The sequence below is a fragment of the Netta rufina genome (assembly GCF_964035555.1).
Source record: "Netta rufina genome assembly, chromosome: 1".
In the NCBI taxonomy this organism is placed as follows: Eukaryota; Metazoa; Chordata; class Aves; order Anseriformes; family Anatidae; genus Netta; species Netta rufina.
In genome coordinates, this window is record NC_140123.1 from 143,767,890 (window position 1) to 143,795,572 (window position 27,683).

The 27,683-nt window shown below is 44.6% G+C and overlaps 1 protein-coding gene across 2 annotated transcripts in view; it reads right to left on the minus strand.

Moving 5' to 3' along the window:
- TMTC1 (transmembrane O-mannosyltransferase targeting cadherins 1) overlaps positions 1 to 14,656 on the minus strand; it is a 151,774-nt gene extending 137,118 nt beyond the window's left edge. For both annotated transcript variants that reach the window (XM_084306509.1, XM_084306508.1), the window contains exons 1-3: positions 14,216 to 14,656; positions 2,589 to 2,766; positions 803 to 876 (exon numbers count right to left, since the gene is read on the minus strand). In XM_084306509.1, the coding sequence (XP_084162635.1) occupies positions 803 to 876; positions 2,589 to 2,766; positions 14,216 to 14,547 (584 nt within the window). In that variant the 5' untranslated portion in view covers positions 14,548 to 14,656. The remainder of the gene's footprint in view (positions 1 to 802; positions 877 to 2,588; positions 2,767 to 14,215) is intronic.
- Positions 14,657 to 27,683: the final 13,027 nt, after the last annotated feature.

Here is a 27,683-nt window from a genome sequence, read left to right on the forward strand (position 1 = left end):
AAAAGGTTTACACACTAGGACAGAAAGGAAAACACAACTATTGAGAGGTACACCAGGTACTTGAGCAGCAGAAGAAAAAGAGACAAGCAGAAAGACAAAGTAGACTTAAAACAGTCAGAGAAAGTAAAAGGTAGGGCAAAGAAGTAAAAGAGGGCAAAAGGTAAGAAACAAAAATCAAACAAACTTCCTACAGGGTCACTTCCAGTTTTACAGCTTTGAAACCTTCAGATGAAAACGGTGCTATAGATTTGTAGCAAACATCCCAAGAGGGACACAAGCAGCTTTTCCACAGGATCATGATGGCACAGTGTTGTTCATAAATGAAACAGCAATGTGAAAGGGCAGAAACACTATCCAAGTAAAGCTGTTTCTTATCTGTGCTTGTTCGGTTACAGTTTTAGGATACAGACCCTCAAAGAGTGCTAAGTTTTCATCTGAAAAGCACAACTAATGGTCAGGACATGACCCGGAACTCTCACAGACTGGATTTTTCTCTCCAAAGAGACAATCTGCCTTCAGCTGAAAGCAATTCTTTGTCATTTCAGGTCTAGCTCTACAAACACCCCTCTGGTGTATGGTCAGTTGGTAATGTCAGTGGAAGAGGACATCTTAAATGCCAAGTTCTCTGTTTAAGCTTACAGATTTTAATAAGCATCACTTATTTGGCACTGCAGCTGCAGCAGGGACCAGAGCATTGTGCTGGAGGAAGCACCTTTACCAGTAATAGCCAGAACCCAATGGATTTTCTCCCCAAACCAGAGCATCCCCTCATATCGTAACAACAGACACCAAGGATCCATACCTATTATAGGAGAGAAAAGCCAACAGAAAGAGTAGACAGGCTAGGACATCCGCTCTGCCTACTATACCTGTTACCTAAAAAGAAAAGAGATGTACAGATGTAAAAGCAGATACATAAAAAGGCACGCACATTCACTGACTGCTTCAACGATCCATGCTAACTGCTACTATTTTAAGCTTTTATATTGTTGTTATCCTTCCTCATCACACCAAAATGCTCCTTGGTTAGTGTAGGATATATTCAGTTTTGTCTGCTGCATTTCCCACTTGGCAAAACAAGTGAGTAATCCAACAGACAAATCATCCTTTAAGTTCTTTTTAAAATATTGTTAAAGTTGCATAGAAAAACACCGGTTTTAGTAATCTGTTTTGATTTTGGGTAATAAGACTTGAATGAGAAACACATCAAAGTCCCAGAATTGAGGTTTGTAAAGAAAAGGACTAATCAAAGAACAACTCTGTGGAGGAGACTTTTCATATAGGAGTGAGTTAAAAATTAACATTTGAATAAACTTTATCAACAAAAAGTAATACAGTGGTATGTAATTTATCCTCTTCGAATAATCTGAGTTTATACAAGTTTTTCCACATATCTATTAACAAAATCTGTAAGAACTTACTGAAGAACTTATAAACATTCTTTTTATAAAATATTTCAACATTCCATTTCATAAAGATCTAAAATTGAACATAAAGCAAATTAAAGGCCCTTTGAAATTTTGCCTCTTTTGCAATTACACAATTAAGCTACATTCAGTGCTCTGGCATTTATTTTAACCTTTTTAAGTTCTGACCCCCACGAAAATAAATTCAAAGAGGGCCTCTTCTAAAACCTCCCCTGCACTACAAAGCTGTATTATCAAAAGGTGCCTAGCTGATTAGTTCACACGACACAGCACAGGGAGTAACTGTAAAGCTCGTGGCTTTTTGTTATTAAGGTAATCTCTCCTCAAAAGTTCTCGGCCATGGCAGCTGTTTCACTCACTAATTTACAAAGGCTCGTTACAAGTCCGTGATGTCAATGGTATCTCAGCTAACAAGTGCACTTCTCTTTTTAAGCATGGGCAGCTACACGTTGCATCTCCTTTTCAAAGACAGCAAGACTCGTTTTATCCACAGGAGAAGTAACTCCCCACGCTAACAGACTGCAGTTGTAGAATGACTAAGTCTTTAAACGCTTTCGTAGAACAAACAGGAAAAAGTGCAGGATGAGCTGTTGCTCTGTAAACTTACCATGGCATTTATTAAGCTAACACGTTTTTCTGAGGATGATATTCTTAGGTTTAATTGCAAGCAGTAAAAATTAATCTGTAGGTCACATTGCCTCTATCCGAATGAGTGATCTTGTCCAGAATACACGCTAATGCTCCCTTCGCTTTTTCTCCCTTAAATTGATGGCTACAGGAGACGAGTGAAGGCATGGAACAATGTCCCAGCAGGAGACGGCGGCCTCACTGATTTCTTGGGTTTCAGAAGACCCGACATTTTCATCGAGTGAATGACTGTCCATTTGCTGCTGGCACTGCTGACTACGACTGTCACTTAGAATTTAGCACAGGAGCAGGAAGATGGCAAGTCTGAATACATGGATTTCTTAAGGACTCCTGCACCTTTTTTTTTTTATTATTATTATTTTTTAACTATAGCATATTCTCACCTTTGATCTTCCAAAGCAAATATCACAACCACCACATTCTGTGTGACTCAAAGGTTTCTTTAAAGGAAAAGAAAGAAAGAAAGCGTACATTTATTTTTAGCTTCTGTGTCATTTTGTGTCACATACTTACAGCCTCGGTGTGAATGGGATGCACAGCAAAGAACAGCGCTGTGACAAAAGCAAGTCGACAGTCCTTGAACACAGCTTTGTCGCAAGTATACATCAGCACAAGAGTCACTAGACAGTGTAAAATTACATTCACCGCGTGGAAATAGAAGGGGTTCATACCAGCCAGTAATATGTTTAACCTGTAAAGAAAAGAAAGAAAAAAAAAGAGCCATAACTTGACTGGAGTGGCCTTGTAGTAGCAGGACATCCTTCAAATGCTCTAAAAAATTGTTCTTTTTACCTGATTTGCAGTCTTCTAATGCAAGTGCTATTAAGCTAATTAGTGAAAATTGCTCTGAACCTCTAGTTTATCTGATTAAAGAGAAACCACTTCCTTAGTTTTCCTTCTAAAATATGTGGTTGAATTTGGCAAGCCTCACGACAGGGAGATGGGAGAGGCTTGTTCCCTAGCATTAGGTCAGGTCTGCTGCAGTGAAACAATAGATGTGCTTCCCTAGCAGCAACTAACACGGTCCAACATCAGAAGTGCAGCACTTGTCCTATTCCCCTGTCGGCACTTCACGTGCTTCTCAGCCACGTGGCAGCTTTACAGTAAGAGTGGTGATTTTCTGCTATGGGACAGAAGCTTTTGCTTGGGAACACCCAGGGCAAGGACTCGGCAGGAGCTGGAGCATCAGCCTGGTGCTACAGGAACATTCATTGCCACCTCACTTTCAAAATGCTTTCGCATACTGGAGGCATAGCATTTATTTAAATGTTTTACTGACATCGGGACTGGGCTACGAAGCTGCTCTACTAGTCAGCATCACTTCTACAAAGACACTGAAGTTAAAGATAAGTTAACTCATCTAATGACAGTGAAGGTTCGTTATTTTTGTCTCATAAACAAAGTATATAACAAGCTGTTATGACATTTGTTTGACATCATGTATTAATGTATTTTTCTTGTCACTTTTTTTTTTTTACAGCCATCTTGCTTAACAGCTGCTGACAGGCTTTGCTTTACGTGCAGTTGAAGATAACTTGATTCTCTTTAGAACTAACTGTATCTGTATATTTGGACTTATTTATATACACACGTATACATGCACATACACATCTGGTGTCTGTATGTGGTGAGGATTCTATAAATGAACATGGAATTTGGAAGTATTAATGTTAAGGATATTAAAAAAAAAAAAAAAAAAAGCAGAGAAGGCACCCAGTGAAACCATGAATCAACCTAAATATTTAGCATGTAGCTGTAAACAGGCTAAGGGGAAAACAATCCTTCCTGTTGCTAACAGCCACCAGGCTTCCCGTGACATACATGATTCAACAGCAATGCCACCGAGTTGTTGCTACCATGCAAACACCTTCGTTTATTTGTAAGACAGAGGAGGTGGGGTACGTCTGCAAGGGCCAAGCAACATATGCTTTTTATAAATACTCTCTACATTCCTTACTCACAAGTAACAGCGTGCTATCTGTCCTGGGCCACGTCTCCCATGTCAAGCCTACTTTAACAGACCTGGAGTCTTCTTTGTGCATTACTCCTCTGTTTCCATTGCAACATTTATCGAGGCAATAGCTGAAACCCCTAGAGTCTGGGAAAAGTGGGATTTTGTCATGACTTGACCTGTCCCTTTGAGTACAGGTTGATACAACTACTTTGTGACACGACATCAGTCTGCATAATTCAAGTGCACGTGAAGAGCTGAGCTGTTGGGGCATTTTTTCCCCATCTCTCCTGCAAACCACTGCAGAGCTGCAGCACACATCACTTTCCCTCGTTTCCACTCGCACAAAACAAAAAAGCACCACAAATGGCAGTAACACACACCCAGACAGAGATTCAGCTGTAAATATGCTGCAGCCGCAGGAACCCCCGAGCCTGAATCCTGGTTTCAGCACTCAGCATGGAACAAGGGGCAGCAGAGGCCGCCCTGCCCAGAAGAAGTCGAAGCAGCAGCCCAAACAGCATTCCCTCTCAGAGGCACCTGCAGATGTGCACGATGGCAGGGACCACCTGCAGGACCAGTTCTTCAGACAAATGAATCACTTCTGGCTGTAAATCAGCCTGATGGAGCGCGTCACCACCTGAAAAAATGTCAAATTGTACCTTCTTCAGAAATCAGGTTGCCAGAGCAGATGAGGGCAGGTGAGGGGCGTGGAGACAAGCGCTCAGGTTCAGGTTATCAGGCAGCACAGACAAGCCGTATACCAAATGTGAGAGATTCCCGTTTATTTATTTGTCTGAGATGTGAAGACCAATCACTAAAAACACAACATCTGACAGCACTCTTGAAAAATCTTTCACAGTCTACATGAATCATGTCTGATGACTTCTCATCCTGCAAAGCATGGCTATTGGCAAGAGAAGGAAACCTCACAGGGACCGATCCTGCCTCCCCATCAGCTCACCTCTCCTAAAGGCAGGGTGCGCTCTTCACAACCCTTCTTGGGGTGAAACATCAAGTCAAAAAGGCTTCTAAGTGAGTATTACTTGGTCTAAGTTATTGAAAACAGCTATGTATAAGCATCAGCCTCACAGCTTGGGTATTCCCCTGTGTATTCTTTAAATAATGTTAAGAAGAAAAAAAAAGGCAGAACAAAACACAAGCATAACAGCACCATGCTATTAAGATAAGTCTTCCATTAAACAGCAGAATCTGAGTGCAAGCATGCCTCCATGTATGTTTTGAATACCATCTTTGGTGGTCCATAAACATTAAACGCAGTTGCATGCAGGTGCTATATTCACACCCATGTTTTTGCTGCAAAGCTCTTTGTCATAAAAAATTAGGCCACATGACAATAAAGGAAACAGTCTTTTGTCCTGAAACAATCCCAGTAGAACAATTTTGAAGCGTTAGCAGTGGCTAAATTTATTGCACGTCAAATGAATGAGTAAATCTGGGGCTCCACATAGCTCTAATCACAAGTCACAAGAACTCTGCAAAGCTCCCCAGCACAGGCTTCCTTCCACCCATGGGGAAAAAAAGGCAGCTGACTACAGAAAGGCAAATTTGCTCTACTGCAGAGTAATTCCTGGGCAGGTGAATGGGTTAGGAAGGAATGGGTTAACGGGAAGAAGAAGAAAAAAAAAGCCTTAGCACTTTTTTAAACTTTAATACCTTTGCAGAGATTCATTCTTCTCTTTGTTTACTGGCATCAGCATTATCACAGAGTCTTGCAGTAACCATACACAGTATGTAGCCCAGCAAACAAAGAAACTAAAACACAAGTAAGAATCTCAAAATTAAGCAATAAATAGTGTTTCTCCAACACAACATTTATGAACAGAAGCTCTGGCAGGCAATAACTATACTCTAGTATAGGATGAGGGAAGTCCTTGTTTCCATATCTAAACTGCCCCACAAATGGGGAATTTCACGTTTTTAAGCTGCCAGCCCCAAACTCACCAGTATTACAATCATTCCTAACTTCCAGCCTCTTCTTGCAGGTAACTAGTGACAGGTCTAGAGGGAATGGCCTCAAGTTGGCCAGGTGAGGTTCAGGCTGGAAATGAGGAGACATTTCTTCTCAGAAAGAGCAGTCAGGCACTGGGACTAGTTGCCCACGGAGGTGGTGGAGTCGCCATCCCTGTGGGTGTTCAAGGAAAGGCTGGACATGGTGCTTGGGGACATGGGTTAGTGGGTGACATTGGTGGTAGGGGATGGTTGGACCAGATGATCCTGAAGGTCTTTTCCAACCTTAATGATTCTATGGGCTAGAAGATGACAGACCTGGTAGAGCACATAGCTAGAAGTCCAGATGGGCTGGCCAAACTTTTTGAACTGACTGCTTCTGTCTGACCAGACAGGTATTTTCAAATAATATTGCAAAGATACAGGGCTGAATAAAGCAAGTGAACACACTCCAAGGAATGGAGACACTAGGAAGGGGAGACACCATGTCAGACAAGATCTTTCCTCAGGGGAGCTCCTCATGAACCACTCATGGAATAAGAGTTTGGCACTGTCTCAACATCTCTACTGGAAGAGTCCCTGAAGGCAAAGAGGCACTAAGCCTCCTGAGAAGTGGTGAATGGCAGTTCAAACACAAAGACCTTCAAAAGGCACAGAGGAAAGGAGAAAAACATGTACACCAAAGATACCACGTGACATCGTCAAGTATTTAAGCCACCACCAAGCAAAAAAAATCAGTACAGAAGCCCCAGCATTGCTCACACCCCCCTGAAGGGGAGCAGACTGTACTAACGTGTCTTCAAGCACAGACCCTGGTCCCAACACCAGCCCTTGTGGCCGAGTGTTGCAGCACGTGTGGTTTAGTGTCACACCCAAGGCAGAGTATTGCCAAACTGCATGCTGGAGCAGGAGGTATACCGGAAGAAGAGGTATGTGCCCTAACAAGGAAATTCCTTAATTTAGTTAAGGCTCGTAGATGTTTTGTGGGAAGAGTGTAGTGCACACAGTCCTTGGTTTTGGCGTAGTTTGCTTCACTACCTATGGCAGCTTTTCCTTTCCTCCACTCTAGGACAAAGTGCCGCATGGACTTCCCCAGCCACAGGTTGGTGCAGGCCCAGGGAGCAGTCTGCACACCGTGCTACTTTCCTGCCAAGGACACCCACCCGGGAGATGTCAGGCAGTGACACCTCCCCCTGGGTAGGCAAATCACCGCACAGAGGGCCTGGAAATCAACTGGGGTTCGGCAACTCCAGCCTCACAGACCTGGAACCAGAGGGGCCTAAGCCACAAGAGCAAGGGTTCACCACACATCCCAATTCAAAGCCAGTTAAACATAACCACCAGCACCCTTGGGCTCTAATGTAGTGCTTGTTATCCACTTGTACACACAAAGACCCATTCAACCTTTTTTTTAAGGCCTCTCATGATTTAATAATACTTTAAAGCATAATTGGAGAGTTTCTTTTTTTTTATAGACTTGATCATTATCCCTGGGCAGCTCTAGTTTAGTTTAATCTGTTTTATTATTTCGAACAGACTAACAAAAAACACAACATGTTACGAAATAGAAATGCACAGAATAATAATGGTAATTTGTTATAGCAAGTAACACAATGGAAACTCTCAGAGCATCCCACACCTCATAAAACCCCCACAGTTTTTACAGAGGAAGGCTCACATGCAGATTTATATGATTTTATCTAACATACAAGAATAGATTAAGTTTCCTATGATCTTCCTTTCCTTTTAGATTTGTGTGACACATATGACAAACTTTATGTAAACTAATGCATGATTTCAGTGCACAGTGAGATCTCATAATTGCCACAGATGCGTCTATTGTGTGCCAGGAAAATGAGCATCTGTACTCCAAAAACGGTGCAGCTGCATCAGTGGCAACAGCGGCTGAAGTTCTACGTGGAAACAGCTCAAAGATTAAAGAAAAACCTGCAACAGTCAAAAGAAAATCAGCCCCGTTTGCAGCAGTGTTCACACGATGGCCAGTGCAAGCACAGCAGAATCCCCTGGTGAAGCAGCACTTTGCACTGGTAATCTTTTCATAGTACTGTACAATGCCTCAGAATTAAATGGACAATAAGGCTTAAATGGTTTGTTACCCAATTTTCTATAATGGGGATGGGTGAGAACACAGAGGCCGTATCAGTTCCCAAGCTATAGCAATTCCCTTAGAGCACAGTCATCACTTAGAAGAGCTCACAAGAGTTAAGTGTTGGCATTCAAAGCAGGTTATTGCTTTCCAGCAGGGCTAGAAAAAGAAAACAGAAATCACAATTAGACTGAGAAGCAACAGCACCTTGGAAGTGGCAAATATGTTAGAGCAGAAATTTTTCCTAGTGAAACACTAGGATGTGGGCATTGACACTCCTGCATTAAGAATACTGAATGTACCATTCACCTGGCTTTCAAGCCATCTCCACAAACAGTCTGGGATAACTAAAAAAAAAAAAAAAAAAAAAAAAAAAGACTGGCAATTTACAAACCAACAGTGTCATTTTACCCAGATTAGGAACAAAATAGAGTTTGCCTTCAACACTGTGCTTAACTATCATCTCTGCAACAGCAACATAGAGAAAGAAATGAACATCTCTCAAAACTCTTCCTCACCCCACTATCAACCAGACCACTACGATATATAAAAGAGGCTGTGATGCTGTGTAGTCCATGCTGTTTTCCAAAAGTACAGCAAGAGAATAAAATATGTCCCAGGGTTTGATAGCACTACGGGTGAATGACTCAGATGTTTTAACCTCAGCAGTCCTCTTCCAAGTGCAGCAGGGGTAAGGGATGAGATGTATTCCAGAACTGAGCTGGGACAGTCATTCATCAAGACGAGAAAATGGTACTAACAGATCTAGTATGAAGTTTTAAGGCCTAATTAAGAGCACATTTCAAACTGGATACAAGAGTTTTTCACCAATTTTGAAATAACTTTGGTAATCAAAAGATTACCAAAGCTCAAGCTACCCAAGAAATGCCATTTTAATTGATATTGAAGCAAGGAGAAAACCAAGTGTAGCGCATGAAAACAGAGCAACACTTCTCTCTTTTAACTCTGAGAGACAATAAATGAGAAAGCCTAGGAAAGCAGTCAGAAACACAGTGAGTAAATGCAGAGAAATGCCTTTAGCTAACCAGCAGCAGCCAGAGCACTTTATTTTCATGGACTCTAAAGAGCATTGACAGGGATACTCCTGTGGGGAAGGAGGCTGCTCCAAAGCTGAGCCTTTTAGGTAAGAGAAAACAAAAGAAAATTAAGGGTGACATTGGTGCAAGAGGAATTGGATGCTGGATGAGAGAAAATCCCCAGGAATCAGTAGGTGTTTAACAGGCAAAGCACCAATGACAAAAGCAGCAAACACAGATGTGTCTGGATTCACCTCAGACGGATCTTTGAGGAGAACCTGCCTGGGCCTTTTTGTGAATGCTTCCACTCAAAATAAGAGGCTTTTCGATTCAAGAGAGACAAATTTTGTTACGAGTCTTAGCCACGGAGAAGATTTTGTGACTAGACAAAGGCCACACACATTTTGTATGCATCTCCCCCCGCCCCCATCCCACAGTGTGCTGAGGGCTGATTCCCGCTTGTGGGCTTGGCAGCGGGGCCTGCAGCCTCCATGCAGCCTGGAGGCCTGCCGGGCTGCTCCCCGCTCCCTCCCCAGGCAGCAGCTTCCAGTGCCATCCCACAGCTCCTGGCCTTCCCCCTGTCCTGAGGTCTCCAAAGCCCTCCCAAGAACACTGGGCTTCAGAGCAGTCTCCTTCCATGGAGCCCAAGAGACCCTGCTGGTCCCCATGGAGGAGCACAGCCCATTACCTACAGCCGAAAGAAAGAAAACTGGACACACGGTACTGCATTTGCCATTCAGTTCTAGCTTACCCCTTCTATTTCAAAACAATAATTATCTTCAATGTGGTGGAGAGAAAGAAAGATCTTCTGTACATCAGCTTCATATGAGCAATTCCACAGCTGGAAAAAGCCAGGCTTTGAGGCACACACACCCTTTCCCAGATCTAAAACGGCAGCAACACCGCCCGCTCTCAGTCAGAATAAAGGCTTATGTGTTTAGAAATGTGTCCATATATTCCAATTACAACACCAAACTGGCCTCATACAAGCAGCTGCCTCTCTTCACAAACTTCAGCTCACTTGTAACTTCAGCCCATTGTGGCTACACCAACACTGCATCGATTTCATGGCACGCATCACAGTCTCAGTATGGAGAGTGATTGCTGTAGCTAGGGCAGCAATATTAGACTAAGCTGTACGGAAGAAATACTGATATAATCTTAAGCATCGTGATATTGCCCTAATATAGATGTACAGAGTGAAGAAAACACTTGTGCAATGTATATTTAACCTGACACATTATAGCTCTCTATATTACCCTATTATGTCAAAATGTAATATACCATTAAATCAAGAACAAATAAAATCTAAGATCTTTTTTCTTCCCCTGGTTGTTTTTCTTAAGCTGCCTGTCCTTGAAACTCATGCCATTGATACAGCTGAAAAAACAGAAGGATCAGCTGTAGGCAACTAGATAGATCAGAAGGCTGGCAGTGAGTTATTGAAATAATTCTCTCTTTGGCTGTATATTTACATCTAACCCAAGCTCACAGTAACTTCAGGCTTTGATCTGAAGCCATTGGTAGTCTTACATTAGGCTTGCAGTGCCCACACAGTGTACTGAACTGTTGCTGAAGGATCCCATTTATTCCTTAGATGTGCGTGCTACTCAAGCCATCACCAACTAGCAGCCTCTGCAGGCAGAGCTGGTGGGTCATCCATTCTGCAGTCAGCAGTAAGCAGAGGATTATTTTTTTTTAATTTGATTTTTTTTATTTCCACCAGTCTTTTGCCTCTGGTGAGCTGTCATCTGGGGTCATGTGGCACTTCCTTCACTAGCATCTGCCTTCTGCTGTGTCCAGGCTGTGCCTTCCACCCCACTGCCAAAGAGGCCAGGTGGACAGAGCTTTCACTTCTCCCAGACCTCTGCCCAACCACATGGAAAACCAGCAGGCTGGTCTGATTTAGAGTCTTTAAACCTTAGCATTTGCCTTTATAATAAAAGATTTGTTCTCACAATCTCCAACCATTGGACACCTTTAGGCTAAGTCTGCTGTCTTGCTGACTACATCAAATGTTGATCACCTGCTTGTTTCTGTGATGAAAATCTACCCCAACGGGGATTTGAAAGACAAGAGAGAGAGGGAGAAGGAGGTGGTACTGAGGAATTCACTTTCTGCTTCAACAGTAGAAGTATTTTTGCAAAACCACTGGAACCAAGGAATAACTTAAGTGCTATTAAGGGAATAAATGATTCACCAAACTTCTGTTAGTGGAGACAAGGTGCAAGACAGAGAGCACCCAGTTTAAATATAAAATGCTGAGTGAATTATATAGCTGGCAGTTCTTCCCCCCCATCATCTTAACATTTTCTATGGAAGGTACCAAGAAATACTATATCTTGAGTCCAAAAAGCTGCCTTCTTTAAAAAGAAGTGTATTGAATCACTTCTTGGAGGAGAACATAGCTGGAGATAAACATCTCTGAGTGACAGCACTGGAAAGGAGAGCACAAAGTAAGTTTTTCCTATGAACTAAGCAAAGCCATTGCCTATTGTATCAGTTCCTTTGGTCTGCTGGACCTGTCACCTAGCAGTTACCCAAGTACAACAGGAATGTCTCTGAACCAACTAGTTTCAACACTTCTTCACATATTAAAGTCAGGAGAAAAGGTGAGAGAAGTTCAAAGGCACAAAGTAAACAATATTTAATTCAATGGTTCATGTGCAGGCTTTTCCCCCTTCTGATGTTAGCCCACACACACGCAAAATGTAGCGGTTCTGTGAATATTTTAAGTTTTGCTTAACAGTTCTAGTAACACAGGCCACTCATATTTTCCTCTAATCATTCATTCTGACAGATCCGTTGTGAATAATGTCAAATACTTCAGCTCTTTTCACTATTTGGCTCCAGAGCATTAGTCTACTGGAATTAGGACTGTCATTTAAGATTTCCAATAAGGACAGGATCCCGAACTACAGTTACAAAATTTCATCAATGTCTAGTCAAGATTTTTTTTTGACAGAGAAGTGATAAATTCTTTTAATTGAGACCATTTCAAGAATATGTAGTATATATGAAAGATATGCCTAGCCCACTGCAAAGTCCACAGGGAATCCTGAGTCTTTCCTCTTTTACAGCTAGGAAGGACAAAAAAAGAGATTGAGACAAAGTTTCTGTAGACTCATGGATCTGTAGACATACATTTCAGCCCACCCTTCACATCTGTTCTGTGCATGCAGTTTGGAGATCTCCCAGATTTTTCATTTTTTAAAATCTTTATTACAGCAAGATTCAAAACAAGTCTTTCAGGCAAAAATGTCAGGCCACAAAAGGAAAACAACCAAGAAGGTGTAAAGAATCACACTACTATTAAAATGTCTTGGATTTGACCAAACTGGCACAGCAAAAAGAAATATATATTAGTCCCCAATCCCCATCTTCAGCAAGATCCTGTAATGCACATCACAAAACTTGCTCAAGCACCCTACACAGATGCACTAAATCCTAACAAGATATTAATAAACTACATTCATTTCAACCTTTTGTTAAAAGACTTTTTTCTGCTGAGCCTTTTACAGCCAGCAGGGTAAATCTTTTTTCTTCCTGCAGGAGGACAGAGCACAGCCAGTAACATCGTGCTGGGCAAGGCATGGCTCAGGCAGGCAGCGCGCAGCTCAGCCACAGGCTCAGCATCGCTTGGCAAGAACTCGCTGCACCCTGCTTTAAGCGCTGGGTTTCAAGGATCTTAACATCTTCCTCTGACACCCGGCTGGTAGATACGAAGTGGGAAGAATGTGGAAACCAGAGGGCTGGAAGGATATTTGGGACTCAGTGGAAATAACCTTCCTCTGCAGCCAAGGAAGATAAACATTATTCCTTCGTTATTCCAAACGCAATGCCAACCAGTGAACAAATGACTTTGCCTTTCACCCTAGGTTTTAGCTGTATGGTGCTGTATGCTTATGATAATAATAAGCACTTGAGGATGAAGTCTTGCTCAGAAAATTGAGTCTCACTGATTTCCTAAAAGGATTTGACAGGGACAGCACTTCATCTTTTTCTTCCTCCCCCTCCTTCCTTTAGTTAATAAAGGGTAAACCAGTTCAGAGTCAAGACACATAAACGGGAGATAAAGCACTGAGTTTCCATTCCGTTATTAAAGTTTAAGACTCTTTGCTAGTTAGCATAACTTAACTCCATCCTGCAACCCGATCTCCGTGGCCGAGCCCAGCAGCACTACAGCGCGCAGTGCAGCCAGTGGCGACCCGTCCAGGTTTGCTCACCTCTCAGATTGCTCAGGAAAGTGCTGCAGGAGGGAGGGATGCATTAATCAGACTGCTGCCCACACTGCAACGCTCCGGCTGAGCACCTGATGGAGAAGGCATTCGGCAGGCACAGAGCCAGCTCTGCCCGGGGCTGCCTGTGTCCCATTGCTCTCTGCAGAAACCTGCTTAGCACTGCCCAAGGAGAACTTGCAAAGTCTGTCCTGGGCTACCCAGCTCACGAGTGTCTGCGCTGCTCGGTTTTGCTTTCCCAGGGCTATTCCAGCCGGAGAACATGCAACATGCCCTTCCAACACACGGAGCACCGAAGGGATGCCCGAGTCCCCTCGACTGCTCCTGCCCTCCAGACGCACGCTACTTTCAGAGCGTGCATGGAAACGCTATCTATAAGCGTCTGGTATTTGCAGGGATAGTTCACTCGGCTGAGCCTACCACTAACAGCTCCTCCTGGCGTACTTCTCGCCGCCTGCACAGTTTGTCCCTTACTCCTGCCACGGCTCTGCAAGGAGCAGCGGCCGATCGCTGACGAGCGGGACCCCAGCGCCGAGCATCCCCCAGCTGCATTGCTTCCTCGGCACAATCATTTTTAAATATTAAAGCGTGGCAAACACTCGCCAACATTTGTGGCACCCCAGAATAAAGCAAGAAGAGAATAAGTCAGTGCACCACAGACCAGCCGACCCGTAACTGCGATGGGCTGCTACAGACTCCCCTCTTTTAAGGGGATGAGGGCAGCTCTTGGTTTCCCTCCTGGGACCAGCGCAGCCGCCCTCAGCCACCGCGCCGCTGCCCAAACTTCTTTTATTCCCCTCACACCCAAACTCCTCGCCAACTCCCCGCGCCCTTACTTGAAGCTGAGGACGCAGAGGGGCCGGTAGGACTTGTGGCTGGTGTTCTCCGCCATCCGCTTGCCCCAGAAGTCGTTGGCGAAGGCGGCGGCCACGGGGGCGGCCGCCCTCACGTCGGGGTTGTTGACGATGGCCCAGACGTCGTCGTGCACGAACTCCCCCGGCAGCGCGTTGCCGTAGCACAGGGCGCACAGCCCCGCCACCGCCGCCGCCGCCGCCGCTTTCCTGCCCGCTGCGGGCACCGGGGCCGGGGCCGGGGTTGGGGTTGGGGCTGGGGCTCGCTCCCGGTCCCGCTCCCGGTAGCGGAGCCCCGGCGCCGCTCCCGTCACCATGGTGCGGGTGCGGGGCGCCGAGCCGCCACCCCCGGGCCCTCCGCAGCCGCGGTGCGGGAGGGCAGCGGCGGCCGCATGCTGCGGGGCGGCACCGCCACCGCCACCGGCACCGGCACCGCCGGCGGCCACTCGCGCTCTGCCGGGGCGCAGCCGGCCCGCCCGCAGATAAACAGCGGCCGCCTCCCCGCGCCATCCCTCCTCCTCCTCCTCCTCCTCCTCCTCCTCCTCCTCCTCCTGCTGCTGCTGCTGCTGCTGCTGCCGCTGCTGCCCCCCCCCGCACGCATGCTCCTTGCCGTGCTGTCACCCCCGCCCGCTGCCGGCGGGGGGCTCTGTGCGCCCCGCTTGGCCGGCACCCTCCCGGCTGCCTTCGTCCCAGCCCCTCTGGGGACACAGAAATCCCCCACAGCCCGGGTATGGGTGCTGTTTTTGGTGGTAGGGAAGTTGGCCGCTCCGCTCTGTCCCCGGTCCCGGATGAGGTGCGCCGGGTGGGACCCCTGCCGCCTGCACAGCCCCGCCGGTGGCAGCTCCCAGCCGCTGTGCCTCAAGGAAAGGACGCGGTCACAGCACCTGCTAACCCCTAAATGAAGGGTGTGTGGCCACGGACCCAAAAAACAAGGGCTCTGTTAATTACCTTACCCTTTAAATAAAGCCACCTTTACATAACCAAAAGAGCACCAGCGCTCCTCGGCAAAGACGCTCCCATTAACTTCTGTGAATGGGCATACTCCGAATTTCCTCCTGAAAATAAAGATGTGCTAAGGTGGTGCAGCTCGCCACCAGCTCGAGTGGCAGCAGGCTGCCGTGTGTGTGTGTGTGTGTGTGCGTGCCCCAGTGTGGGATCACGCCGAGCAGGAGCCAGGCGAAGTTTTCACAAGCAAGCCCGCCCCAGGAATGCTTTTCCCCCCTGCCTGTTTGGCACGGGGAGGGATCTGGTATTTTCCAAGTGCAACAGAGAGCAAGCAGGCTTTTCAGCTGGACTTTTGTAATGGCTAAGAATAGCAGTGAACTCCGAGCAGGACAGCGTGTTTATATCCGGGATGGGAGGAAACCCCACCAGAAGCGGGGCCATCAGTCAAACTTTCTCTTTAAGTGGCTGATGAAATTTTAGCAGACGGCTCCCCAGAGCTTTCCCCAGCGTGGGACGCCGTTCATTGTGGTGGGGCGGCGTTCATTTCCACCAGGGTTTTGAAGCCTGGGTACGCAGAGCCAGACTGCAGCGTCTCTGCCCGGGCACAGACACAAGCAGCAGCTCCAGAGGCGCTGGGGTACTGAAGCCCACCGGCGCCCAGCAGCTCTCAGGGAACAAAGTCACTGCTGCAGACGTGCTAAAAGGCAGAACTGGGACTTTCTGTGGCATAAATTGAGCACTCAAGGGTCTAACTGCTCTAAGTTGGTAACTTATGAAGAGCTTATAAAATCTCATTTCTAATCAAGGGATTTAATGCCACTATCTCGTAACAGTAACATGCACACCACACAGTACAAGAGACGCTCCATGGAATACATAACATAGCTTCGTATACAGAGCTGTGATTTCCCATTTGCTTTCATAACCTGCCATGCTTGATGATACCAGAAAGCACAGAGAGAGCCTCATTCTGCCCTCGCTGTCTTTAGGAGAGCGCTAACACTGACAATCAGCTCTCATCTAGCATGGAAACCTAGAGCGTGAGTGGGATAAAACCCCTACATCCTTTCTTACCTATTTTCTTTCACACTTATCAAACCATTTTCCAGGAAGTGTAGTTAACACAGATTTGTCAAGTTTCCTTTACGAGGAGGTGATGCTGCTCCCACTTCTCCATGCTGGAAGAAAAGATGTATCAGATATTCACTTTCTTCTCTCATTCAGAAGTCTGAAAGAGACAAATAATGCTCACATCAGACACGGAGGAAGACCGCCTGTTCTTAACACGAAGACCTGCTGAAATACAGTCTTTTCCTTTCAATCCACGGTGTGAAACCTTACCTTGTAACTCAGCAGTCATTGTCACAGACTGAAATAAGAATATTGTCTATTTCTAGAATCTCTGACCACCTATAAAGAAACTAACAGCAAATTGTAAGAATTCAGAAGGTAGGAGAACACACATTCACCACTTGTATTTTGGTCTTAAGTCAATACACGCATGCATGTGCATGGAGGGGAAGAGAATGAGGGAGAGAAGGGAATCCAGGGGTGGGAAGGTTTGTTCCAAAGCTGCTTTGACTCTTCCAAAAATATCTGGTCTAATGAGGAGCATTTCTCCCTCCTGCAAGCCCTGATTCTTTACCTAAAGTAGCCATGTCACAACTTCTGAAATGTAAAGCCAAATTGCTTCTCAGAAAAGCAAATCTGAATGATGGGATCATAGCTGAAGCACTCCAGCTATTTGGCTGTTTCCCTGTATTCGAATCACAAGTTTTGTGCCAGCTACGGAAAAAGATTGTTAAAAAAAGGCTGGTAAAGCTAGAGACCTCGCAACTAATTACGAAAAGTGCTCAAAAACCTTGCTCCGCTAATTGAGCAGAGCTCACTACTTCTGAAGTAGGAAGGTTTAGTCTCCGCTCAGAGTAAAACATAAGGCAGGGTGTACGCAGCAGCAGACACATCTGAACCGCTGCACTTCAAAGGGCTGAGCACCAATTGATCTGTTATTATCTGAAGATGGCAACAGCTCAAAGGCAGAGAGAAGCTGGGGAAGTTTTAAGTGTAAAGCTTAAACGTGGACTTCTGACGCGTTCGGCTTTGCGCTGACTGATTAGAGTAGAAGAATGCGGTAAATACAATTTAAAAGTTAAATTACCATATGGCCATAGCTAGAGGTAAATTTCAAAAGTAGAACATGTAAATAGTTTCTCGCTGTCTGAACAAATAATTTTACTTTTAAACTAAGCCACTTGGTAACTGGTACAATTGATTTTTGCTTGTAGTCAGTTACCGAATGGTTTAGCATTTCGTTTCAATAGCCCGAGGCTGCAACTCTGTATCTGCTATGCATATAATCTTTGGTATCTACTATGCATATAGTCTTTGGTTGGTACAGATTGTGTTCATTCTGTTAAAAGCAAAAAAAAAAAACAACCAAAAAAAAAAACCAACCAACCAACCACAAAAACTAAACAAAAAAATGAGGCAGCCACCATGCTCTGCCAGCTATTAAAGGGCATTGCCATCTTAAATTAAATGAAGGAGTGCTGCAAAACCTGGCTCTGAGTTTGGCATTTAGTCCCCGCGTGCCATCTGTGCTGGAAGAGCCATGGCGAGACAGCAGCCCACGTGGGCCAGAGCCCCTCCGAGCAGCTCAGCGCAGGCATCGCTCTCTTTGGCCAAATAGGATTTGGACTTTGGAGTTCCCAGGAGCACTGCAACAGAGGCTGAAATCAAACACTGCACTGGACTGAGCTAGAGCAATCCTAATTATGATCCTCTTTGCATGTTGCCATATTGATTTACTTCTGCGTCTATGCAGGCTACAGAAAGTTTGTCTTTGGCAGAGTCTTCCTAAAACCCAGTGAAAGCTCTTATGGTTTTGTTTTCCCTTTCAACTGCGGGCAAGTTCCAGAGGTATTGCAAGAAGTAGAGGAAAACTTCTTGCCCTTTGTACCCTGCAACTTTTGTTCTGGTCCTGTGATCCTTAGGAGACAAAGAGATCTAATATCCTCTGGATGACCTTTCATTTTCACAGGCATGCAGCACTGCAGCTCAGCCCACAAGCCCCTAATAAACCCGCTCTCCATGGCAGTCATGGAGTGTGCTAAATATTAGTACCAAAAATACAAAGCCCCAAGTTTTCACAAAGCAGTATCAACGAGAAGATAACGCATGACACAAACCACTTGGTGGAGCCCCGTGGATGCACATTTCCCCTCGCTGACACAGATGGCGAGTAACAGAATCCTCCCTGACCCACTTTTGGATGCGTTTGTCACCTGCTTCACATGCTCGTGTAAAACAGGAGATTTCAAGCTGGAGAAAAGCTTACCATAGTTGTTACCGGATTAGCAGGAATCTCTTTTTCAGCTCATACAACAAATGCATTTTCTGCCTTTGAAGAGACCCAGTTTAAGCTTTAGTCTATGGGCAAGGCTGTACGGGGTCTTTAAACCCCCCAGCAGAAGCAACATCCATCATTTGACAGAGGGAAGAGGCATGGGACAATCTGTTACAAAGTGACCTGGGCTTGTTATTTGCTATTTAAGGGTTGGGGACAATACAAAGGCGGCACAAGTCCCACTAAAGAGAATAGTGGGGCTCTTCATGAGCAGAGCACGAGCAGAATATGGCACAGGCTGCTGCAGTAGTCTACTCCAGTGGGTTCACTCATCGTCTAAGGATATTACTGCTTCCCCTAAGCATTTCTGTGTGCTGGATTTGGGGGTGTGGAGCCTTGCGTTGGAATGGGGAGTGGAGAGAGAAAGTATTTTTCTTTTCTGCTTCCTCTCGAAGCACTGCAGACATCTCCCAGAGCCAAAGACAGCTCTCAGTCTTTCCCTTGCCTGAAAGAGCAATTTTATAGCATAAGAGCAAGGGAGAAGTGCAGCCTATAGGGCCTGAGTCATGAGAGTTATCGCCTGTAACATTCATCTATTTAATGCTGATTAAGTACAAGACGGCATAAGTTGAATTTTTATGTGCTTCACGGAAATCAGCTAATGACTCAGAACCACAAAAATGAAAAACAGAAAGCTCAGGACGGTCTCATTTTTGGCTGAGGGGATGAGGGAGTCAGATGACCCAACATTTCCTTCACTTACAGTGCACAGCCCCGGACTGCAATCTTGAGAATCAGTGAGAAGGCTGTTTCTCATCGCAAGCAGGTCAGGATGAGTGTGAGGTTGTTTAGTGGCAATCTTGATGGAGAGAAGTTGTTTTAAAAGGCTGGCTTTCCTGAGAAATGGGCATGAGTAACTCAGGTACCACAAGCTTCCTACTGTGCAAAGAGATGATTTACTGTGTAAATGGCCATGTGGCTGTAAGGTTGGGTGCTGAACTGCTGAGAGCATCGCAGTCAAAAGCAGCATAAGAAAAAGCTTTGGGCACAGCACCCAGAGCCATACTGCTACTGCACTGAGGCACTGCATTCCAAAGAAGGATCTGATTTTGGTGAGATGAAGGAGGGTTTTTTGGCTGTGGACTGAACTGACTCAGTTTAACTTGACTCTGTGCTCAGCCTTGAGAGCTGGCTGTACATTTCACAATGTAATTGCCTCCTAGAAGTTTGTATGTTGAAATAATTATGGAGTTTGAAGCCCCCAAGTTTGTCCCCTGTTCAGATTCAGCTGGTGTGTGTTTTCTGGGCATCTCTGAGCTGGAACTCAGTAGCAGTCCTCTCCTAAAACTAACTGATTTATACAAAAGATCTGGCATCCCTAGTTTCTATTGAATTGCAGTCACTGCATATGGCCTGATAAAATCAGATAGTCAGATAAAATCAGGAAATCTCTACATTTATTCTCTGATTACCAAGCAAGCTCAATTTCATCATGATGAAGTAGAAGCCAGTGGTTATAATTATCTCCCTCTTCTTTCATCTAGTTTTTAATATTTCGGTTTAAGATGGAAAAATTACAAATGAATAAATCTGCACCACGTCCAGTCAAGATTTTCCTCTGTATAATAATAATATTCATCTCTCTACAATAACCAACAGCTGGAATAAATTTTTAGTAAAAATATTAAAAACTATATTGTAGAATAAGCCACATGGAGTCCCTGTAATTTGAGCAAGGTAAAAGTTTTCATAAAAGCTATTGAGAAAGGAATATGATTTTTTTTTTTTCCAGGTGACTTTTTTGGATTTTAGTTTTACAAGCAGACACACTTTTGCTTTACAGTGCTCAACTTTCTAGTGTTTACATTGAACAAACACTTGAGGTAAAAACGATTCATCAATCAGCCACTCTGGACGCTGCTTCTTCTCACTAGACCTCTACACTGAGGTGTACCGAGCTGCTCAAGCTGTGTTAAAGCAAAGTTTTCGGCTGCAGTTACAATGACCTAAACCAGTGCCGGTGCTAGGCTGGCTGGAAAGCTGTTTCGCAGCCCTGCCTTTCACCTGCAGACATCACCACGCACCAGCTGCTGTTCTTACAAAGTCTCTGAGAAGTTCACAGGCAGCCAATAGATCAGTTAAAATCAAAGCAGTAAAACTCCACACAGCTTCTCAAGGGAAACAATTTGGATCCCCAGTTCAGTGGCCAGTTGTAAAGGGCAGCATCAGGGGAAGTGGAATGAGGAAAGAGGCAGGTGGGAATTACGGGAGTAGCTTTTCAGTGCTCCCTTTTCTCTCCGCATTGTTTCCACAGACCATACATCTAAATGACCCTCAAACTGGAGGCAGGATAAATTGGACCCTCCCTAGAGATCCTTGCTTCTTCAGCACTCATCTGCACTCCTGTGAGCCTGCTATGGACAGATAAAATATGTTGCAATGCTTGAGGAATTTTTAATAAAAATATTAAGGCCATTCTGAATGAAAGCGATTATCTACTTGTGAGAGCACCAGGGGGAATGGTAGAATGGTAGGCGCAGATGGCATCTAGGTCAGCAGGTCATCAAGATGCCAGCACATCTGTGCATTTTACCAGAACCTCCTTAAACTAAAGGCAGACTAAGCACAGAGCAAGACAGAGGACAGGCTATATACCAGAGCCCTCAAGAAGTGATGAAAGGAAGAAAAGAACAGGCTTAGAGCCATAAACCACCCAGATAAGGAGGGAAAAGTAAATCCTAATTCAGGGGTGGAAGAGGATGAAGAAACAAAAGATCACTGCCAGCTCCTAAGAGCACAACAGCAGCACTTGGCTTCCAGTCCAAGAAGAACCCAAGAGACACGATGAGATGTCTACAGCTGCTGTCCCTTTCCCTCTGCACCACTGCAAGTAATCCAGGACAGACTACCTGGATTCATACCTCTTGGTGCTTGGGAGCGTGAAATTCTGTTTTGTGTCAAGTAAAATCACCATTCTCCCCTGTATTGTCTCACATAGAGCTTTGTTCCATCGTTATGGCTGTGCTATGGCAAAATGGGTTTGGCGAACACAAACCTAGCACGGTTAGCCATGCCAACCACATCTACTAGCACTACTTACATTCCTTTTACCCACCTGAGTGCAAACTTTTAGCTTGCCTGAAATGCTCTGGAGAGACAAACATGTGTCTTTTCTCAGTGTTCCCCAAGATGAGTAGAAAAGTACAAGCTCGGGATTTCCAGCTCCTCCTGTTAGTAGGTACCATTGGGCTCCTTCCTCTCAGATGCTGGGAACAAGGCTCTCTCCGAGGAGATGAGTATCTTGTGCTTTCTTACGCCCATCCCACGCTCTGCTCTCCTGCATCATTCCACTCCACCTTTCTTCTCAGTTGGTAGGAACTTGTAACCTTTGAATGGATATTGTTAAACAAATTTTAAAAAATTCTGAGTTTTGCCTCATTTTGGAACTTACAAAGTTTCCCATGGCTCCAGCCCACAGCCAAAAGTCATTTGCAGGTCAGCTGAAACACTCCAGGGTCCCTACAATGGGGTTGGGAAGCTTTCTGGGCAGTATTCGCAGCCTGGAAGATGCAGAAATCAAAACCAGACACAGTCCGAGAGCATGCCCACTGTGCTCACTGCCACTAAACTTGCTCAGCAACACCTCTCAGTGGTGTTTTCTGTCACCTCTGGTAGACCAAAAATTTCATTCCAGCCTGCTTAATGACGACTCATTTGTGCTTTGCTAATTTTTGGTTTGTCCACAGCAATGTAAAATGTCGATGTATGAAGCCCTCCGAGTGAGGGAAACATTACCCCTGCTCTTTTTCTTCCATCCCTGGGCCATGGCATCCAAGGAGTGTTAAGAGAAACCCCAGCACAGCCCAACTCTGAAGAAATGTCGCAGAGATCACTGCATACCTTGTGATTTGGGCCTGTTTCTAGTTATTTCTGTACTCCGTAGAGCAACAAGGGTGAGGAACGTGAAAATCCTAAAGACGGGGTTAGTCTTTGGCACGAGGCTGGCGTCTGCCACGGGAAATTAATCCACTCTGAGCTGCAGCGAGCTGAGCTGCTGAGTTTGTATTCGTGTCACCGAGACCGCTTACACTCACTGCTGCTCTGTGAACTCTTCTTAGTCAGCCCCGACAGTGGCTTACATCTTGATTAAAACAATAGCCTACGGATCACGATCCATTAAATAAGGAAAAACGACCCACCTAATGTCATTTTTATAAATCAGAAGTTCACCTTCCAAAATATTTTGGGGATATGAATAAAGTGATAGTGGGGATTTTATTTTTTATTTTATTTTTTTTGGAGAAGGGGGATTAGAGGGTCCCAGGGCACTTTGTCACTGAAATACCACATCTGTCAGATACATTGGCAGAGCCATTACATGTAGTTTCTAGAAAGAATTCCTCATATGCTGAGGTCTTGGATACCTCACAAAAGATTTGCTCTCCGGTCAGTTGAAGCAAAATAATATTAGAGAGGAAAAGTAGTTCAGAGCCAGTTAACGTTTTTGATTTTCTGAATGTCACATTGTCCAAAATGTTAATGGGAAAATGAGGGCTCATAAGAGGCGACTTGACAGGAATCACATTTTAATTTCCTTTGCAAAATTTTGGAAGCTGCTCTCTCTCTCTCTCCAGTGGCCACCTTGCTGTTGCTGCCTTTTGGGGGCCCCCGTACCCACCCTATGAAGAACAGACATCCCAAGGCCTTTCCTTTCTTCTTTTGCAAGATGCAGTCAGAATCCCATTACATTTTTTAATTTGTTTAACTGGCTTCTAACTTCTCAGGCTCCTGTCATGCCATAAAACTGACTGATGAATGACAGGGCCCTGCTAGGTCTGCCTAGTGTGTAATACGAGCTCCCGGGGCTGGAAACAATAAAACACAATTTTCTGAGAAAGAGGGTTTTGTGAGAGACATGCTAGCCCTGACTTCACCACACCCTTTGATTTTGTCAGCAAGTTACGGCTGGGTTTCGTTGCAGTTTCTGTTATTACGAGTCCTCGGTTCTCAAAGGTAGGGAGGATATTCTGGGCAGCTCAAGGTCATTTAGGAAGAGAGCTGATGAGTGCCGTGCCGGAGCCTGGCTCTGCACGTACAGGAGCTGGTGTAAGAGTTGCATAATGACACGGCCACGGCTCACACTGAGCAGCCTGCAAGAGACAAGAATTTCAGATGAATCGGAAGGCAGTCCCTCCCCTCCCACAATGACCTCCTTGGCCAACCTGCTTGGAGCTGCCCTGAGCTGAAATTCCTCTTTATCTTTTCCCATTACACTTTCAAAGGACCATGGCTTGAAAAGAACAAAGAAAGGCTGCCATTAGAGTCCGGCATTCAGCTATTATTGTCGCATGCTGGTTTGGAAACAAAGTAAAGAAATGTTAATGTAAGGTTTCAGCTGGCTGTGTTAATACAGTCAGGCTGTCCTGGAAGAAAGGCTTCCTCAAAACTCCGAACACTCTTTCTCTGGCTTTCTAGGCAGAACTGATCAGATCCCAATCCAGGCAGGCGAACAAGGCAAGGAAACGGGGGAAGAAAGGAAGACTTTTTGTTCCATCATTCAACAAATCTGAAGCAGCAGAGGTGCAGGAGAGCTGGGAGCTCTGCCCAAGGCTACAGAGGAGCTTGGGCAGGGACAGAATCAGGAGCTGCAAACAGCTCCCCCCGACTGTGGGGCCATCTCCTACCTCTGGACTGGGAAGGGACACAGACTTCACTGGCTCTGTTCTGGTTCATGCTGGGACAAGCAGGCAGGAGTGAGAGATGTGGGCATCAGGCATCATCGTGCCGGTGCTGCTGGGACAAGCTTCAGTAAAAGCTGTTGTTGCAGCTCTTCACAGAGGCAGCTGTTCCTCTGCCCTATCCAAGCACCTCTAGAGAGCACGGGGAGGCTGGAACTAGGCTTTCCCCAACCTTCCTGAAGTTTTCCTGGGGACTTTTTCAGTCTTTGTACTCCTGAGATTTGGAGATAAGTGTGGGACAGGGCTTTGCTTGGGAGACAAAATCCTGTGCCCTCAGGCCACAGCTATCTGTAAATCAACCCTAGAGCAAAATCCCAAACGGGCAATAAGGTAGGATGCCACATCATTACAGCATCTTGCAGCAGGCTGTGCTGGTGTCAGAGCCAGAGAAGCAGGAACGCATATGCCCTTACCATGACAGCATAGGAGATTTTGTTTTGCTTTTGAATAAATGATTGATAGGGTAAAGGCAACTGGGGGAACAGGTCAAACAAAGCTAATGAAAAAAGTAAATCCAGTCGTCATCCTGTTATATCACTTGCTAATAGAGTGGTGTTTAGCAATAGCTTGTGTGTTGTAAGGCTTAAGGTTATCAGCAGAGTGACTGCAGAGAGCTGTTTAGAATTCATCCCACATCTGCAACCATAACCCAGCAATTTGGACAAAAACATGTACTCCCCATAGGTGCGTGGCATAGGCTATTACAATTATTAATACAGTAATAGTCATAATAAATTACGTATTGAGTGTATTTGTTATTCAGTGGAAAACTTAATTATAATATCCAAGCTGGCAGCAATTGATTTACTTTTTGTTATCTCTGAAATTGTATAATTAGTTCCCAAGTTACAACTCCTGTGAAATCTCTGCCTTGTAGGGGGTAGGAGATCTGGAGTTACAGCTGCAACCATTGCTCTTTCTGGCAAAGAGCGCTTTCCCTGGAGAATATTAATTTTTAACATAAAAATGAAAAATGAGTAAAATTGTGTTGTAGAAAAAAGGGAATGCTCTGTATGAGCCTCTCATGGAGTCTGCCCTCATGCTGGAGGGATGTCCTTGGTAAAAGGAGCTCTCTAGTGTCCAGTTGTAATACTGCAGTTCGGAAAGACGCTGCGAGCACACAATCTAATAAAATAAATGTGCAAAGCAAATGGAAGGCCTACGTCTCTTGCTCGAGGTACTTAGTGCTAATGCATAACGTGTAAAGCCCTACTTAAAAACAGCATAACCCAAACCAACGCTGTACTCAAAGGCTTTAAGGCACGAGGCAGAAGTCTCATTCATTCCCACCTATCCGTCTCAATATGTTTTTTTACCTTTTTACTTCTGCTGCACTTCTGAAGTAGCTCCTGCTCAGTTTGAGGGGTGTGCACATCTGCCAACATCCAGGCCATGGCAAAAAGATTTACAAGTTTACTCTCTTCCTTTCCAAAGACAGAAGTGCCTGCCATCTGGGGAGCCAAGGTCAGGTGCGAATAACAGCTTGAGGTAGAATATTTGGTACAAATGAATGCCTAATTGCAGCTGCTGACATTTAACGCATGCACCTGATAAGGCAAAATTGTCTCATGCCAGACAAAACAAGCCCTTGATCACTAATCATAAAAAGCACAGAAAGTATAAAAAAGATGAGTGGATAGTAGTTTACAAAGGTGGCTAGTCACTCTGTTTTTCTAAAATGAAGATCTTAATGCTTTAACTAGCAGTTATGCAGCAGGTTTGGCTGCATGCTACGATAATCAACACATTGCCCTTACACTGCTTTTAATGCTTGCGTTCTGCTTTTTCAACAGGTTAGTGATAAGCTCGCTAACGTTGATAAAAATGAATTTAAAAGTGTATCTGGTCATCACTGGATATCACAGATGGGGGATAATGGCACAACAAATTGGCAAACCGAGATTATCTGCAAATATTATGAGAGACACTGGAAGCTCTTATAAAATACACCATCATTTTAACAGCGTTTTGCTTTTATGGCACCTCCCTTGTGGATACTCTGGTTTAATATTGCAAGTATGAAAAACGATGACACAGTTGAAGCTTTGCCACCAAAAAGCACCATCTTGTGCTTCCTAAACCCTGCTTCCACAGCAGGGCTTATTTTAGAGTAGAAAATAAATTAAGATATAATAATTAACTAAATGTGTTTCTAAGGCAAAAAGCCCCGCACAGGTCTAAGCTGCTCACCTTTAATCACTACAAACAAAATGATGGTGGATTCCCTGCAAGCTACTGTGAGCCAGCAGTTGAAACCTTTCACCTTTAGATGTGTTCTCAGCAGTTTCTTCTTCTCCCTTTATTGGCCTCCATTATTGGTGTTCAGCGTACAGAGAAGCCATAGTTTTAGTAGCTGAAAAATACTTTCAAGAATAAAAGCCACAAACAACAAAGCATCCTGCCAGACTCCGTTCAATCATGACGATATTCATTTTTCTTTTCCTCCACCCAGCATTTCAGCTGAGATTTAAAGTGATTACTCTTGCTAAATGCAAAGCCCATCATATGAAAAATCTGCAGCCCTTTTTCCTTTTTTTTTTTTTTTAAATTCTTTCAAACCTGCAGTCATGGTGGCAATAGTTTGACCATTCTTGTGGCTTTTTTTTCAAAATACAACAAAGTGCCGACATATTCTGAACAGAAAGCTAAAGTGTTTCTTGCTTTGTAATAAAGTTCTCTTAAAAATATATATATAAAAAAAGTCCTCTGATGCTTAATCTCAAAAACACTCATTCCTTTTTCATTGAGATTAGGATTAGATCTTCTTTTCAGATCTCCTGCATAATCTAGCACAGAGAACTTCACAAACTCCACAGCTAGGTTCAGTTTTATTTGCAGTATTGGCTCCTAGTACTCCACAGAGCCCTCACTCACCCCTGAATGAAAGGTTATTGTTGAATTCAAATGGACTGGAGCAGAGCCTTATGGAAGACTTATGGTCCTGGGGTACCACAACCAGTTGTCAGGGACAACCTGGTATTTTGCACTGTACACTTCAAAAACGATAAACCAGAAGATGTGTAAACTGTGTTCTAACAAGAAGAAAATCCATAATTCAGGACAGCACAGAAAGCACCTGGTTTCATGCTTCATTTCCATTTCTAAACATAGAAGAGGCTCACAGAAGCATCTGCTGAGCTTCTGAATGAGTTTGGATCAGCTGCGAGTTCCTGCATGCCAAAAGCAAGCCAAAGTCACACATGAAACCAGGCCAATCTCAGGGACACCAGGTCAGCCTACATCCCAAACTGAGAGCAGAAGCACATACCTTTTGGTTTTTCATTTCTGCTATTCTTTCTCTCCCCTTATCAACAAGGATGGTCAGATTAGATGGAGCTTTGCAAGTGGAAAAAGATGTTGCTGTTCCATGAAGAGGTTCAGTTTAGTAAGGTAAAGAGTTAAAGCAAAACCTAAGACTCCAGGG